We start from the raw sequence: 18999 nt of genomic DNA, 5'->3' as shown, positions 1-18999 counted from the left end.
TGGTGTATTTAATAGATTCCAGATTCGAATACGGATGAAAGATTTCAATTTCAAATTAGGAAGGCGTTCACTGCATGGAATTTCTCCTAAGATGTAGTAAATAAAACTTTGTTGAACATCACAAAGCACCCAACTACAAACAGTAGTTCCGATAATTCGTATCGGCATACAGAAGACATGAGCATGAACATGAACATGAACATGAACATGAGCATAAAGGTTCACTTCCTTTTCAGTCATCTTGATACATTTGCTGATCATCTTGTTGATTAGCAAGGGAAGAGGTTCCACCAAGACATCAAAACAACAAAAGAAAGATATCAGGGCACATGAGATGAACATATTATGCCAGACCATTGCTGGAACCTTTCTAGAAACTGAACTCAATTGCTTACAGGCGAAAATTGTACAAAAAACAATTGTGCTTTAAAAGAAATTAAAAAATAATTAATATTATATTCCAACTGACTATTTTAAATTTACAATAGGTGGTTGACGTAAAAATGATTGAATTAATGCCACGTTATTTAAGTATCTAGGTCAGTATCTAGGTCAACCTTTTTCCAGACACGCCCCCCTTTATGATAGTGAAAAATTTCACGCCCCCCTTATCGTCATATCACAAAATCCAACCGGGATGCTAGTTATCCAAACAGATTGTTGATGGCATGGAAGGTTATGACTGTTGATAAGGGAATTAAAAAATATGAAATTCGGTCTGTATATAGAGAAGCACGCGTGAATCGCGCAGTGCAGGAAGTTTTTTTCAGTTGACCGCTTCTTCGCGCCCCACTTCAGATGCTTTCACGCCCCCCCCCCCTAGGGGGACGTGCCCCCCAGGTTGAGAACCACGGATCAAGGTAAATACTATACATGCCTGGAGTTTATTTATATACATGATATCCATGTAAGTTTCCAACTATGATAAATCTATTACGCCTAAACAATGTTCGCTCTAATTTTTGACGAGTCTGTGCGTACTCACCAACTCACTGCGCGGCCCCTTGGACAACAGTGGTCCATCGGACATTCGTGGTCCATCGGACAACATAGTGCGCAGCGACTAAAAATCGGATTTTTTGTGCGCAGCTCAGATTTTCTGTGCGCAGAGACCGTGTCAGCACTGCGCATCTGCGCACGTGCGCAGCTTAGAGGGAACATTGCCCCTAAATATAGTTGCTATTGCAGTATTTTGACTTAAAAGAGTCCTCAGTAGGTAAAAATACCAAGTAGAATGCATTTCTGAACTTTATAGTACGACTGAGTCGATTTTCGATCTAGTCATTTCAGCGAAAATGGGTCATATTCGGAATCAGTGCCATTCAGAACCCCCAAAACCACTCTTACTTTGTCTGCCTAAAAATATGTGTTGACCAGTGTTATTCATCTACATTTCTTACCTAAACAGGAGTGAAAAGTATATTCATTTTGAAATGTACCCAAATATATTCGGCTGACACTAGTCAAGGGTAATCGTCAGCAACTAGTAGAGAATTCAAAAGAACATCGTATATCAATAATCGTATCACAAAATATGACGTCACCAGCATGAAATGTCGAATACGAGAGCGTTCAATGTAATATTTTAAATGGTGCACGAACTCTTTTTATTGGCACAGCTTATAGGCAGGTGCATTTTGATAAAAGTCGACTGCAGGGCACATAAATGAAAGTGCAAACGGCCCCTTCCGACGACGCGAAATTTGTCGTCTCGATAATTGTTCGCACAGGTGAGATTATCCAACAAGTGTTTGCCAATTGCAGAATTTATGGCTTTGATTGTTCCGCATTAATCTTGAGCGGATGGGTCAACTGTGAGCTTTTCACCGCGCGTGAAGCGCGTGTTCTAATAAATCTAGAGACATGCTGATTTATGCGTTCCTGCAAACGCTATGACATTCTTCCCACGTGTAGCCACAATCACAGAGGCACTTAAATTCGTAAACTATCACTCTTAGCGAAAAGAGTGGTTATACACACCCCAAAAGGTGGTACACGAAATCCGACCCTATTTCATCCCGCGGGTGTATATGGCCAAAACGCACCCAATTCTATGGTGTGTACATCGAATAATTCACCCCACCCATCAAGAATTGATGGGGGTGTAATTTCCATATAAACACCCTACTTGAAATCCTGGATCTTCTTCAAAATAGCCTACTATCGCAAATAATCAGTCTTGATTGCATATATTCGATAAAAATTGAACCATAATAACATAAAATGGAAACATATTTTGTCAAATAACACAAACAGAGATCCCAGCGACGAAGAAAAGAAATACACTGCTGCTCGAAGAACGCTTCCCATGTACTATTGCGAAGGCGCCTCCTCCAGGTTTTCGCAAAACGCTCTTTACGATCTGTACCGGAAACCCAACGGAGCGAATGCTCTTCACAGTATAGTACCCTTACGAAGTATAACTCACCATCCAGATATTTGCAATTTCGAAAGAGGCTTTCTTTATCGATTCACGACAACTAATATGGTCACTCGATAGCCAGTCTGGTCTCGTAAGCGCGGAAATTCGGCATAGGCTATAACAAAACATAGGCGTACCGAAACTATAGTGCAGCAGCTGATCTGGTGACGACGGTTTGTATGTTCCATTATAATGTAACAATTGTCCAAATGATTCAATAACTATATTCCGGGATAACGATGTTAAGGATCTCCGAAATATTTGTATGCTATAAATTGATATATCGGAAATATGGATTTGATAGCGGTGAAGCTGCATATTATGTCATCATAAGCTGAAAATGTTTTGCCGTACTAGATTCATGTTAGTAGATCGAACCGTCGATACGGTTCGAAAGCTGTATGCCAGTGGTTCCCAACCGGGAAGGAATTCCTCCAGATGGAATTTTGCAATTTTTAGGGGGAAATTCTGCTTTAGAATTGTAACGGATTTCCCAAAGAACTGTCAAGTATTCAACTATAGTTATTTCCGAAATATGTTTTTTATGGCTGTTTTTTTTTTATTGAAGTATGTTCAAATGCTATTTGAAATCACTTTTTTACATACAAATCCCCCCTGTTTTTTAAACTAGTTCAAATGTGCTGCAGTTCGCGAGACAATTTTGTAGGCCAGCGACGGCCTCTCAACCAAATCTATTCTAAGCCAGCAAATGTCGTTCCGAATCTATCACAACAAGGCCTCTGTTGAAAGTATTTATCTTATATTTTCAAATCAACATTTTCATATAGTGAAAAAATATTCCAACGTCATCGATTCAAGTCAAAGAGATCGCGTGTTAACTTGCTTTATTTCTAGTGACCAGCTACCCGATCGAAAAATACATGTTAAACTTGGTACAATGTTGCCAAATAGGAGTCGGTGTCCTAAATTTCAATAAACTCCAGAAGGAAATCTGGTCACGTGTTTGCTATATCAGTCAGTCAGGATTATTAATATTTTCATCGTTTCAAAACATCACAAGACTGCGATACAATGAAAAGATAGGAAGGTGTCGAAACAACTTGGAGTAGCCATTAAGATCAGACACCCACCTGAGCCTAGGCGAAGTGAATAAGAGGCATGCACACTGAATGAAAAGTAATGCAGAGAATATAAGACGCAAGCGACAAAATGGGGTAGCATGTGGCGGAGGGCGAGGTCGATGTTAGGTCGTGGTCCGGTAATCCTGAAGACTGGCTAGTATTGATTTAGAAGAAATTGCTTGTATTTCAACTTGAATGCGGACATGCTCGACGACTGTCGGATAGCCGGTGAGATGCTGTTCCACAATTGGGGTCCGGCATACTTGATAGAGCAATGCGTTTTCTTGTATTCAGTCTTGATCATATGGTAGTTGTTCTTCGTTGGCGCGCGTGTGCTGTACTTGTGCGCTTTTGTCTCCGAGGTGAAATAGTCCTTGAAATTTGAGGGACTTTGACCGCAATGGAACTGATACATAAACTTGGCAATTTCTAGCTTCCTCATATCTTCTAAGTTTAGAACACCAAATCTTTTGAGAAGCGATTTATCAGTTGCACATCCAGGCCCCCGTAGGGCTTTGGCAATGATACGGATGATCCGATGTTGAAGTTTTTGCAGTGGGTCAATTGTATTCTTGCAGCAGCACCCCAACAAAGAATTCCGTATTGTAACTTTGATAGGAATAGAGAGTTGAAGAGTATCAACAACACGCTGACTGGCAGAATGTAGCTAAGGCGACGAAATAGACCACATACCTTCGATAGTCGTGGTTTGAGTGATTGTATGTGACTCTTCCAGGACATGTCCGAATCCAGTAAAACACCAAGGTATTTGGCATTTTTAGTGTTGGAAATTGGTTGGCCAGCGATGTCAACGGTTAGGTTATCGCAGGAGTTCACGACCAATAATTGGGATTTCGCAGCGTTAACCCGAAGGCTATTATGGAACGTCCACTCATGCACTTTGGGCATTTGATCACTGGTGACGGCATTCAAGCTTGCGGTAGTAGGTGCGTGAGATAGGAGGTGAGTATCGTCAGCGAAGAGTGTGGTATTCAATGATGAGCTTTCAAAGATATCATTGACATATAAAGTAAAAAGGACAGGTCCAAGAACAGAGCCTTGCGGAACACCACAGGTAACAAGGTGGGGGGAGGACAAAGTGTTGGATATCGAAACCATTTGATATCTCCCAGTCAGGTAGCTTTTCATGAGCTCTAGTTGTGGACCCCGGAACCTGTAGCGCGCCAATTTTGAGAGAAGAATACTGTGATCGACGCAGTCAAATGCTTTTTTTAGATCAAGAAAAATGCTACATCCCACACTTCGTTTCTCCAAGATGTCATAGTACTGTTCAGCCACTGTTAGCAGGGCATGCGAGGTTTGATGTTTTCTGCGGAAGCCGAATTGTTGTGGAGAAATGATAGACATCTTGGCTAGGAACGAAGACAGGCGGGAGAGGAGCAATTTTTCGAAAACAATTCCAATACACGGTAGGACAGATATAGGTCGGTAGTTGGCGACATTAGTTCTATCTCCGGCTTTGTGAACCGGGACAACTCTGGCAGTTTTCAGATAATTCGGGTAGACACCATTTTCTATCATGAAATTGAAAAAATGGGCAATGAGATGACCGATGTGTAGGCTAATCAGTTTTAAAAACCAGGCGGGAATTAGATCATATCCAACTGCCTTGTTAGATTTAAGTTCATGTATGGCAAGTAGGCCTACCACTTCCGTGGAAGTTGCTGGCTCGAGCATGATGGATTGGGATACTGATTTAACCTCAGGCCTGGCCGACGCAGGTTTAGAAATAGATGAGGCGATATTAGGCCCCACATTGCAAAAATATTCATTGAAGTAATTTGAGATGGCCGCAGGATCTGTCAGATTGTCCCCGGTAGTCGAGTTCGTGATTTGCGAGACAGGCATGGGGCGTTTTTTCTGGTGCAAGAGCAATTTAATTCTTGACCAGGTTTTTCGTGTGTCCTTCTTATGTTTGTTGTGTATATATCAGGGTTGTAACCAAGTCACGAGGCTCCGAGTAATTAGGAGTTAATATGACTCAAGTCCGAGTCCAAGTCACTGCGTTGACTTCTCAGTTTCCAGTTGAAGTCTTGTTAAGCCTATTTTTATAACTCTGTTTGGAGATATTGAATGGCTTGGATTTATAATATACTAATTTTCCCCACTTTGAGCAGATTCTGGTCGCATTTTCAAGTACTAGGACCAATAGACGAAATCCCAATATGGTGGCCAGTAGTCACTTTACTGTTCTTCGAAATTACAATGAAATGTCGGTCTTGGCCGTCTTAGTCTCGAGTCAATGACTTGGTTCGAGTCATGCGCAATGACTCGAGTCCAAGTCGAGTCAATACACAGATTGTCTCGGGTCGAGTCATTTCCGTATTTTCAGAAAATGACTCGAGTCAAGTCGAGTCATCAGATAATCGTGACTCGAGTCGGAATCGAGTCGAGTCATGAATCGAGTCATTACAATTCTGCTATAAGTACCAATGTTATTGGCCAAATGCATACGCAAACTTGAGAAAAAAAAATCGCGCGACCAGTAAATTTATGCATACTCATTTTTCACAGCAGTTATATTAGCGATTCATGCATGGTAAGCCGAAAACACAAATGGATAGGTTTTGCGTTCGCCGTTAACTGACACGGCCACATCTACGAATCGCGTAATACCGGACTGAGTTCGCTGCGGGAAGGATGTGTGTGTGCCTGTGTTTATGTTGCAGTGAATTGTATGTATAAATGGAAGTATGTGGGTCTGTGGAGCCAAGCCTTCCAGGATTTGTGTTGATTGGGTTGGGACAAATACCATTGTTTTGGAGGTCTACAAAGTGTTGTTATAACCCTGCTTAGTCTTATTATTCAGTCAACAGGTGTTTACGCGGTAAAAATGACCTTTTTAAATCATCGTGCAGATTTCTTCTAAGGGGGAATTTGGCTCAAATTTTGGCATAGGGGGGCACGAGATGAAAAAGGTTGCGAACCACTGCTGTATGCCAATTGACGGTTAGGCTGGCTTACTGTGCAATCAAAAAATCTACCAAATATTGAATAACATAACATTATAGATATGAAAGTAACCAGGATGGTGCAGACAAATGCTGCAGCCCCTTGAGATTTTTTGTTTGGGAAACTTTGCCCATACTTTGGCCCCCCTTCGCCCGATTCAATGATTGTTCCGTGAGATAACCTTGTGGACCTTCTAATTTGAATTCTTGTTACGCTCATGGGGTAACCTATTGCGTAATACTTTCGTAACTTATGGCTGAAATTTACCTTATTCCAGTATTCCCAGTTCTAAATACCCTAAACCTCCCTGACTGTGGTTATACACTAATGCCTTGCGGAATAGGCCCGAGATATTTTGTACCGTACGTGTCGTACATACGTACATTTTACAATTGTGCATTTGACGTGGCATGAAAGAAAGTATACACCATTTTCGTGGCAACTTCACAATTTGCCGAATTTTCGCCACACACTTGAGATATATCGCTCACAGTATATAGAAGTATATATAGTATCGGTCTCAGTATACGATAATTGTGAATTACAATATGATTTCGCGGTCATAGCTATCATTCATTTAATGTCGATGTAGCACACGAACTAATACAAAGAATGCTCATTTGTCACTGAAGCTGTAGGCGTAGGCGAATTTACTTCATCAAACCTGATCCATAAAGACTGAACAATGCTACATTGCAAGAATGTAAATAGGCCTACCCAAGAATCCTTGAAGAACAACAATAAATTGGGCAAAACCACGCGTTTCGATTGATAATTCATCCCCAAAGACAATGTCCTACACGACCTACAGTTTTCCACAGCAGATGAGTGCTCACTGCTCATACAGAGATCAGCACAATGATTCGACTGGATTTTTAACAAGGATGCACCGCACAGGGCACACTTGTCGCACCCCTGCCCATTTATCCAGGCTTCTGAACGACGCAGATTTAACACTCCCAAAGTCAAATTTTGAGAAAGCGGTCAGCGCAAATATAATTCCAAACTTCATATTTGCCTAAAGAAGGCGTAATCACTGATAACAAACACAAGGATCTACAAATTTCGAAAAAAAAATTTGCGCCAAAAATTTTAATGATTGATATAGGCTACTTTTAGGTTGCTGAATCCGATTCTGTGCTCAGAATTTCTTTATCACGTCAGATTTTTTCTGTATGTATTTTTTCGCATTTTCATAAATTAATCAAATTGCGGATTTCTTTAGTGACGTCACGGTGACCATACAACAGAAACAGATCAAATATTGTTATTGGAATCATCTATCATGAAACCTGCCCTGTTGTAGTACAGAATGAGCGAGTTTTCGGAGAACTTGAATGCAGTTATTCTCTATCTCCGTTCAATCAGAAGCTCTTTTCGACCCATAAAATTACACTGGTCTACAAATTTCAAAAACATATTGCCCCAAAAATTTTAATGATTGATATAGGCTAATTTTAGGTTGCTGAATCCGATTCTGTCCTCAGAATGTCTCTATCACGTCAGATTTTTTCGGTATATATTTTTCTCATTTTCATAAATTAATTAAATTCCGGCTTTCGTTAGTGATATTATGGTCAGCGTACAACCGCAACAGATCAAATATTGGTATTGGAATCATCGAAAATGATGAAACCTGGGTTGTCGTGAAACAGAATAACTGAGTTCTCGGTGAGTTTGAATCCAGTGGTTCTCTATCTTCTTTCGATCAGGACCTCTTTTCGGCCCATAAATTTATATATGGATGCAACTATTTTTAGTCGGTGGCAGTTATGATCTTTATATACCACTCTTCGTTTGAAGATTGTGGTTAGTAGAACCGTACCTAATTTAGTTCCCTACATTATCTATCTTTATACATCTGTCCTGCAGACTTGATCGGTCAATGCATTTTGTAACAGTACACTGCTCTTTCGTAAAACGTTAAAGTTTGCAAACAATAAACATTGTATTGTTGGTATATTATGTAGAAGAGAATTGTTTACTCTGGTACATGACCCAAATATGTGGCCCTTTATTAAGCTTGTTTTGAAACATTAAAAGAAACAGGATGTCTGCTTTTTGAAACATAAGGTGCAAAACCCTCAATGAGAGTAGGCACATTAGAGCTTGCTACCTTATGATACGTTGCTCCAACTTCTGTCTCGCGAGTATATTAGAAGAGCAAATAAACTCATGATACTGTATGTTCTGCTCTTTAGCTTAATCTAACTTGAGAATTCATAACAGTTTAATAACGGTAAAGCAGCTATTAGACTACCACCAAAATCTGAGTTTTCATGCCATCTCGCGACCGGAGCCTTGCTCATGAAAAGGAAATCATTTTTTAATATTACAGTTGTATGCTACGATTTTACGGACATGTATGACATGCAGAACTCGCTCGCCACAATTCTACCCAACACAGCTCTACAAAACATGTCTGACGCACGCGATTTCAAATTCGGGCATATTAAATTCCTCTGCGTGTCGCATACTGTGACTACTGTCAACTCAGATTGCAAGAACGAGACTAATCCTTGCCGACAACGGAGCATATCCATATCGAAAGGTTCGGCCATCCAGCATCTGTCAATTTTAGACCAAGGTTTTGTCGCCGCTTAGGTTTTTGGCACCGCAATTTATTAGCGGTTTGTTGGCCAAAACTTTATGTCTTCATATGCCCCTACGCAGAAGGGGCTGGCCTCGAAATGAATGAGTCTCATAGGCCTGAACTCTCTCGTTGCACACACCTACACTAGTTCATCCCAACGGTCTTCAACCATGTTCTCCAGAAAAACCAGTCGGACATGATAGAGCCATATTTTCTGCGTGTCTCGCTTATTGGCTACAGTACCCAACACAGTGACCGTGGATATGTAAAAACGATCGCAGGATTTTTTGCAATAAATTCAACAAATATTACATACATATTAACATTTAGCTCTCGCACCGTGTCGACCCAAAATTATACCCTTTGCGGTCGATACTTTAATAACCCTTGACGGGGTAAAGATTTCCGTTACAGTACAGGGTTATCATACGTCCTCTTTTAAGAGTATCGGTCCTCTTTTTTGACTTTTTTGAAAGAGTCCTATTTTTTGAGATTTTGTACTCCTTTTTGATAATTTTTGCTAAATATATGGCAAAATCAACTTAGAGATACATTAAATCAGCACCGAAGTAACGCTCCGGTGGGTATCTCTGGAGCCGGGCCGGAAAGTTGACCTTTTCTTAGGGCCGTATGCACCAACATGTTTTGAACCCAAACTGGAGCTCAAACAGGGGTTCAGGAGATATTTCCAAAGCACCAACACCGAAACGTCAATGATCTAGCGTTCACTCGCGCCGAATTTGATCGAAAAGTAAACAACCGCGGGAGGTTGTTTAAAATGTAGTTCAGTGCTTTGGCTTGATTGTCGCTGATTGTGGTCTCCTGTTTCTCGCGACTGGTTGACTGTAAATTGGTTCATGTTGAAGACGTAGGTGCACAATTTGCTATCTTTCCGTCAATTAGCAGACTTTCTAAGCTGTGTGAATAGATTTTAGATGTTTCCGAACCCAGTTACACCAATGTGAGGCTGAATGGCTTACAGTTTACTGTTAGTTGATCGATATACCGGTATTAGCGAGTATAGTGGTGAACCAGGAAATCCATATGACTGCCTCAAGGTACCGGTTATGAAGATGCAATATTCTTGTCTTGCGCCTTGTAGGTTTGAATGAAAGACCTTCGGGTCAAAAATAAATGAAAATTATGACCAAGTCTGACGTCTGTATACAGTGTACAGTTTTTGAAGTACCCTGCGGGGTGCATTGATGAGGCGTTTTTCCTATAAAGTTTGGTATATTTCACCGTCATTGAAGCTATGCCAGTACAGCCGATATTACAGTAGATTGTCCTCATAGCCCAAATGATCGGGTTGGAATCCCGGTACGTTTAGCGTAATATATTTGGTGTACCACGACGGTTTTCAGCGTCACACCTGTGTGTATTAGTAGAATCTTTGATGTGCTCGAGACACCGATTCCATATTGGCGAAATGGAAAGCACGTAGCTGCCGGCTGCCAATGTCACGGCATGTCATGAATTGCTGATTCCTCTTTTATGTAACTGTTTTAAGTTTATTATGAAGTATGAGTACGGAATTTAGTAAAATGGACCAAAGACGAAACTGAAAGTTGATTTGCTTGCTAATGATGTAGGCTGTCGATTGAGTAGTGGGAGCAGAAGTTGTATGGATTTGTACTAAACGTCAGGAATCGTGGTCCTGTGATTTGCGCTCGCGGTCGGCTGTAGATAGGTTGGTTTTGGAGCCGCATGTCTTGCAAATCTCTATATTATAGTAATTTTACAGGTTTTAGGTTACATGAGTGAAATATATACACGTCCTAACAACGATAAAGCGTTTCACTAATCTGGAGATTCTCGGATTAGGTCACAGTCAATGAGAACCGGCAATATCAAGTGATGTCGGCCAAGAGACCATCCTCAAAAATGTGCATAATATGCAATAATATTATGTTGGAAGAAGACACATATACATATACAAAAGAATCACCATAAAACTGAAGGTTATCGATTCCGATTTTGATGTACTTCGCAAAGAAGAGGGGACTAACTATCCTGGCTCGTATGTCAATCGCTAGAGATTTTGGCTGAATATCATTACAAAGTTATCTGTCTGAGTCAAATTCCCCAAAAAGTCTGTCTGAGTCAAATTCCCCAAAAAGTCAATGACTGCAAGAGTACTCTAGTGATAGGACCGAGAAATCAAAAAACCAGTCATGGAAATGTGCAAAAGATGACTGCTTTGGAATTGAATCATGTTGGGGGAAGGTAGCCTACATCAACATGGACCATATTCATCTCGATTTCTACAATATCATCAACATGCAACTGAAGGTCATTCATTCTGATATTGATTTACTGCTCATGCTCAAAGAGGTGATAAACTGCCCTGGGTCGAACGTCAATTGGTAGAGATTTGGGCTGAATATCATTACAAACTTTGCTGTCTGTGTCAAATTCCCCAAAAAGTCAATGACTACAAGAATACCGGTACTCGAGTGGTAGGACCGTGAAATCAAGAAACCAGTCATGTAAATGTGCAAATATGACCGATTTGGAATTGTACCATGTTGGGGGAATGTTGCCTACATCAACATGGACCACATTCATCTCAATTTCTACAATAGCATCAACATGCAACTGAAGGCTGTCCATTCTGATATTGATGTAGCCTACTGTGCCTGTGTGATGATGGGACTAACTACCTTGGTCCGAAAGTCAATTACTTTATATTTTGACTGACCGTCATTCCGAAGTTTGATGCTTGAGTCAACTCGCCAAAAATATGAATATACCACCAATCGAAATATAGTGAATGATTAGATCGACTCTGAGAAATGCTTCGGTTGGCACTATGATAAGGGATGTACAAATCTTACATATTCTATAACAAATAATCTTTTATCTCTAGCAAGGTGCTTACAATAATGCTTGAAAGAATTGGGTATATATAGCATGGTATTTTATCATGTCTAGAGCAGAAAATGTTAGGTGTGCACACTGTGCAGTACTCATGATTGAATGAAAAGGTTTTTACTTGGATGAGTTTGTATTTGTAGACTATTTTCATTTCATGTGTTTGGCTGTCATGATAATTTATTGTGTGATGATGAAGACCAGACCCTGGAGATTCCTATTTACTTGACAAAAATGCAAATTGAAGGATTTCAGTTCTTTTCACAAACTGTTCAAGTATACAACATGATCATGAACAATGAAATAAGTCTGTCGATTTGTGTTACTTTATCAGTTGAGAATGTTGAATATATGCTGTGCAGATATGGTAGTTGGATTGGATTGTCTGGCTATTGAGAGGACACAGTAATGGTGGAATCTCGGCAAGTTTTGCGCAATTGATTAGGGGAGCACTGATGATTCTCAAGGTGACAGTTAGGTTAGGCTTACCATACGTCCTTTTTTAAGAGGATTTGTCCTCTTTTTTGACTTTTTTGAAAGTGTCCTCGGAGGACGCCCTTTTGTCCTCTTTTTTGAGATTTTGTCCTCTTTTTTAGGATTTAGAGCAGATTTAGAGCAAATTGCTAGTGATATGCCACATAATAGCACAGAAATGAAGCTCCGACGGGTGAAAAACGGTGATTTTAGCTCTGAGCGAAAAGATGACCTTTTTTTTTTAGTCAACCGATCACAAAGTGGGTAAAATTAACCGATTTTTGAGAATTTCACTCCGGATTTACAAGTTGCAAATTTCTGAAAAAGTGTCCTCTTTTTTGATTTCCAAAATATGGTAAGCCTAAGTAAGGTACTCCGAAGGAATTAAGGAAGCACAGGACACTCATTCCGTTCGGGTTAGATTCGAATGTGGGTAAAACAATGAAGGTGATATTCCGCACTGTGAACACACAGAACAAGTTGTGCGGGGTGAGGACAGTGGGTGAAAAGCGCCATTGGCCCTCGATTTTTACAGACAGTGTGGTGTCAAATATATATTCATAAGCCAGGATATTGTAAATTTTCGCCCTGTCCTTCAATTTACCTCTGGGCAGGGCATCGCCAGTAAAGCCATGAGTAAATTTTGGAACTTTAAAAGCATGATGGTAAAGCTAGCAATGGTATTTGATTCGAAAATGGTTACAGAAATATAGCCGGAGTTTTGTGAAAGTGCTCAGCTGCTCATCATTGAAATGGACATCGCGCTAGCGACCGCTGAGTTCCACAAAAAACTTGTTTTGTTTACCATTCGGTCGGCCTTGAGTAGCTTTTCAGGGTGCAAATTGAGCATCTATTTACTGAACGCTAGCTCGTCTCAATGATCATCAGTTCGTCTGAACGGCGTTTAAATATTGATGGTGCATCGCGAGAAATTTTGAACTGATGTTTCGTTTGAGTTATGTTCGAGCGAACAGACGATCAGACTTGAACGTGTTCAATGTTGGTGCATACGGCCCTTAGTCCACCAACTAATAATGTGAATAAAAAATGTATTTTGGGACCTGAGCCAGAAAGTTGATCTTTTTAGTCAACCGACTACAAAGTAGGAAAAATCTACCCTTTTTCAGGATTTTCCTTCGGTTTTGCAAGTCTGAAAATTTTGAAAAAGTGTCCTCTTTTCAGATTTCCAAAAGATGGTATCCCTACGTTACAGTAACTTTCAAATGTGAGTCTGTTATGATGGTATTTACTACTATCCTCGTGCATCGCGCTAATCGAACAGCTGTTACGAAAATATGATGATTGTTCAGCGAAAGAAAGCAGAAAGTAAATTTGACTTCATTATTCCAGCCTGTCGCTGGCTCAGACTGGCTGATATACTGTATGCCTTCCACTACACCATCTCCCAAACCAGGCTTTTGGTTACGTAATAATTATAGTGCGAAAATATTAATTCACTACGGCTTGTGAGAGCTTTTACAATTGCGTCGCCACTACAAAAGTTACACTTACCTTAAGTTTCCCATTAGATTTATTTGAATTATTTCTCATCAAAAAAATGAATAATTATTCACCATTTTCATTCGCAGTTGATCCGGATTTTCATTCGCGCTATTCGCACCAACTTCGTCATTCGCACTGCAATTTTTTTTTTCATTCGCACAAGTGCGAACCGTCACACAGGTTGAATAGCACTGGCCTAGATTTATGAAAACGCGCGCTTCACGCTCGGTGAAAAGCTCAACCTTGACTCATCCGCTCAAGATTGAGGTGGACCAATGAAAGGCCATAAATTCTGCAATTGACAAACACTTGTTGGATAATCCGGCCTCTGCGAACAATTATCGAGACGAAAAATTTCGCGTGGTCGGAAGGGGCCGTTCACTCTTTCATTTGTGTGCCTTGGAGTCGACTTTTATCAAAATGCACCTGCCAAAGTTGTGTGAACAAAAAGAGTTCGTGTACCATTTAAATTAGTGCATGGCACGCTCTCGTATTCGACTTTTCCTGCTGGTGACATCATATTTTGTGATACGATTGTTGATATACGATGTTCTTTTGAATTCTCTAAGTTGCTGATTAGCCTACCCCTGACGAGTGTCAGCCGAATATATTCGGGTTCATTTCAATATGAATATACTTTTGAATTGCATATTGAAGTTCTGTACCTCCAAGATCCCGTCCAAGAAAACAGGAGTGCGTATTGCACGCGTCCGCCCTGGTCGGCATGTCGCAGGATCCACAAGCTCCCTGCTGAATTATTTTCGTTGCTGTCCGAGTACCTCCTCCGCAAGTTGCACTACAAGAACCCCAGAGCCAGACGCAAGAATCGGTTGGACATGTAGGCATACGCCGTCTTCTTCTGCTCCTATATAGTGGTTGCAAAAGAAAGTCATGCATACATAAAGTATCTTTAAAACCCAATAAGGCAGACACGTTGTATAGGGTTCCAATATTCTATCAACATTAATAGGAATCCGGAAAACTATTATTTCGAATTGAATAGAGCTATATGCCATGTAGTATGCACTACGCTACTGTACTGAACAGTATTCAAAATTATGATTGGCGAACCGGATTAGCACCAGGTATATCTAGATTAGGGATCTCAAACTCAAATATGCTCGCGGGCCAAATTTGCTAGTTTTTGATACGCCCGGGGGCCGCACCACCAATATTAGGGGCTTTATTTGACGGTGCCTTCTAGACTGGTATTCTACAAACATCGTGAAAATGTAATTTATTATTGTATTATTCACGCTTGGTACGAAAAAAGTCCCATTTTCAAATATTTGAATAAAATTGTTTTTGTGTTGGGTATAATTTGTCGAAATAATGAGTTATAGACACGATGCGAGAGGGCAAATGCATAATAACACCTCAAAAGCTGCCGCGTTATAATATTGCAGCTAGAAGATATTTGACGTGCCACAATTATATATAGAATATGTTAGAATTCATACGAAATGTCAATGCCAAAGTCAGATTAAAACAGCGTTAGATTTGCCTTCGATCGGAACTGATCAATAACAACTTAAATATTATAATTATTGTATTATAGTAATAGCAGTGTTTCTTAACGTTTTTAGCGATCGTACCGCTTGTGCTTTCAATAAGATTTCTCGTCCCCCGTGTCCATTTTCAACACAATTTCTGATGATACCTATATTAAAATCAAGAAGTCTATTCACATAAAATCGATCCTATAGCGCAGAGGTCTCAAACTCAAACTCCTAGTTTTTGATGACGCCGGGCCGCAGTATCAATCAATAATAGGGATATTCAATGTATAATTTCCAAGTATAGGCCTTATTTGACGGGACCTTGCAGACAGGCATTCCACAAACATTCCACAAACATCTTTCTCAACTATTGTACTATTCATGCTTGACACAAAACAAAAATCACATTTTCAAGTATATGAATACTGTTTTTGTGCCGGGCATAATTTGTTAAAATAGTGAGTTATAGACATCATTGATCTGATATCAGAGCATTTGAGCGGTATAGCCTAATCCTGGTTTTGATAGTCGTGATAAGTATGCTATTTTTACTGCCAAAGTCAAATTAAATTACCGTTAGATTTTGCCTTCGATTATTATTGGAACATATCAATAACAACTGAAATATAGTAGTTATTGAACCATAGTAATAGCATTGCTTCTTTTGCAAGCAAGCGCACCCCTTGTGCTTCCATTAAGTTTTCTCGTACCCAATATCCATTTTCAACACAATTTCTAATGGTACCTATATTAACATCAGAGAGCCCGCGAAGACTATTTTCCAGTTGAAAAAAATTGTCCAACAAAATATTCCACAGCATATAGGCCTAATTCCACAATGCATCTCGTACCCCCATATATGTGTTGCTTCGTACCCCGATGGGGTCTACAGGCTAAGAACCCCTGGAACAGAAATGCCCAATCGCGGAAGAATTCATTGGTTTTAATCAACTATACGTCACGGGGGTCACAGAATGCCAATGGTTGCCATACTGACCTGATCAGATAGCTAAATACCCTACGCAGCGCAAGCTACGACCTTTTGATGTATTACTATTCGCCATGACAGTTTCACAGCTTGTTGCGTCCATAGGATTACCAAATCACCGTTGCGAGTCGCAAGTCGTTCTCTGATTTTAGCGTTTGACCCGACTCAACTCGAGTCATTTTTATTTATTCACCCATGCAGTTAATCCGAAATCGAGTAATGTTACGAAAGGTCGCACCGAACCAAATCACAAGTTTCAGTCACGAATCATCAACGGGTGATGTTTTATCATCAGATGAACTAGAAATATGACGTAATTTTTATAGGAGTTTGAGGGTGAGCTTCAATTTTTTATATCTAAAAAAGATATATGGCACTCGAGTATGTTGTTGAATACTTGAAATTTCGAAATGCCGTCGCGGGCCGCGTGTTTGAGACCTCTGCCATAGCGTGAAGAATATTTTTCAGTTGAATAAATTAGCCCAAAAATATTCCACTTTTTGTTGGTTTGCAAAATAGTTGCAAACGCTAGATATGTTATAGGCCAATTTCCACAATGCATCTCGCACCCCCTGATGTAGTGCTTCGTACCCCGAAGGGGTCCACAGACCCCTGGTTAAAAACCTCTACAATAGAAATGTCCAATCAACGAAGAATCCGTTGGTGTTACAGCTGTGAGGCGTACCAATACCTTACTCGCCACAGGCGATAATAGCATGGATGAAGAGACCAAAGTTCACCCAGGATGTATGTATAACTATCTATGCATTATGGGGGCAGCAGAATGCCAATGGATTCCATGCTGACTTAACTAGATAGCTCTATAACCTACGCTACGCAACGCTAGCTACGACCTTTTAATATATTAGGCTACTCTTTCCCACGAGAGTTTGATAGTTTCTTGCCTCCGTGATCGTACCCAAAGAATATACTCCTTGTCCTTCTACATTCTTTGGTCGTACCAAGTCACGGTGTTCGGAGTCACAAGTCGCTCTCTGATTTTAACGTTTAACTCAACTCGAGTCATTTATATTTTATAATCTAGTCAGTCCGAATTCGAGTAATTTTATGAACGGTGGAGCCCAAGTACAAATCACAATTCCCAGTCACGAATCATCAATGGGTCGTGTATTATCATCATGAACTAGAAATTTGACATAAAAACTGATCTTCAGCCGCATAATAGCTTTTGAAAGTGATGTGATGGTGAAGTTTGATGAGATTTCAGGTTGTTGCAGTTTTAGACTGAACTTCAAGTTCTCAAATCGAAAAAGAGATGTGTGGCAGTTGAATACATTGTTGAACACTTAAAAGTCCAAAATGCCGTCGCGGCCCGCGTGATTGAGACCCCTGATCTAGATAGTCATATCGCTATTATAGACATTTCTAAAACAACAACGGAAACTCGCAAATTTCTGTCTCAGGATTTTACCAAATTTTTCCAAATATAAAATCTATGCATCGTTTTCTGCGAGCGTACAGATGCACCAATCGCCTATTACGACTTGTTATAGGCTAACCTCCAACTAATTAACGAACCATGCAGTTGTTTCCATGCATATAATCAGTAGAATGATAGTCGCTAGGAAAATCTTCGAAAGCATAGTGATCTTTTTTCGAGCGCTCTCCTTGAACAATTACAACTACATTCCGCACAGTCGTGAACTTATTTATATTGTAGGAAGTAGCTTATATCGCAAAGAAGAAATAAGTCAGTTGCTAGGTTCCGAGACTTTCGATGATTACTTCATGAATGTAATCGATTGCGATTACGATTGCTTATGAATGACGCGATTCCGATTCCGATTACAGCAAAATCAGGAGGTATAGTCGATTACGATTACATTGGGAAAGTAATCACGATTACCCACGATTACATTTGATTTGCTTCTTAAAACTTATCTTTGCGACATACTGAAAGACAATACAACGATTGCGATGAGAAGGCCTCTGAGAGATCAACTTTCCTTTTAAATGAGTCGTCATGACGTCATTTGCTGGTTAGGTCAGTGGTTCTCAACCGTTTTCACCTCGCGGACCAGTAAAATTTCAAAATATATTTGGCGGACCGGTGGACTTTAAAAAATTGAAATCAACCCAAAATGTAATGTATGTAGCTGTTTTTCTGCAAGTATGGTACTAGAGCAGGGGTGGCCAACCGTTTTGCTATTCACGGCCGCATCTTGATTACTTATATGACCGACGGCCGCATTGCAGAAAATAGTTATAATGAACTAACTGGACGCGAAATGCCCATGTTAAACTGACCATGTCCATTTCTGGTGAACTCCGGGCAAATCTACTTTTTCATATCGTCTTATTATGCGCACCGAAATCGCTACATATATGTTATGTTATGACCAATGACTGGAAACGGTTATGGTCGCGCCACGCGCGAAAAAATTTTCCGATTCGTGAATGAATTTCGTCGTTAATATTCGTAGTTTCTCATATTACTATCAACTATTTATCCTTTCTCAGCCAATACGATCAGATTCATCAGATAGAGTTGATGAAGGGAGTGTTTTCGAAAATTAAGGGCAAGATATAAATGATGATGCATTTTCGGATGGACCAATTGATAGTTACTT

The 18999-nt window shown here is 40.1% G+C and overlaps 1 protein-coding gene across 1 annotated transcript in view; it reads right to left on the bottom strand.

Moving 5' to 3' along the window:
- The window catches only part of LOC145456583 (uncharacterized), a 37102-nt gene extending 19004 nt beyond the window's left edge, over positions 1-18098 (bottom strand). Inside the window, exons 1-2 of the mRNA XM_080334715.1 lie at positions 17948-18098; positions 14587-14786 (exon numbers count right to left, since the gene is read on the bottom strand). Of these exons, the coding sequence (XP_080190841.1) occupies positions 14587-14786; positions 17948-18012 (265 nt within the window). The 5' untranslated portion in view covers positions 18013-18098. The remainder of the gene's footprint in view (positions 1-14586; positions 14787-17947) is intronic.
- Between the last annotated feature and the right edge of the window lie 901 nt (positions 18099-18999).

The sequence above is a fragment of the Botryllus schlosseri genome, chromosome 14 (genome assembly GCF_051294905.1).
Source record: "Botryllus schlosseri isolate E-star chromosome 14, Bs_hap1, whole genome shotgun sequence".
NCBI classification, from domain to species: domain Eukaryota; kingdom Metazoa; phylum Chordata; class Ascidiacea; order Stolidobranchia; family Styelidae; genus Botryllus; species Botryllus schlosseri.
This window is presented reverse-complemented; position numbering and strand designations above follow the sequence as displayed.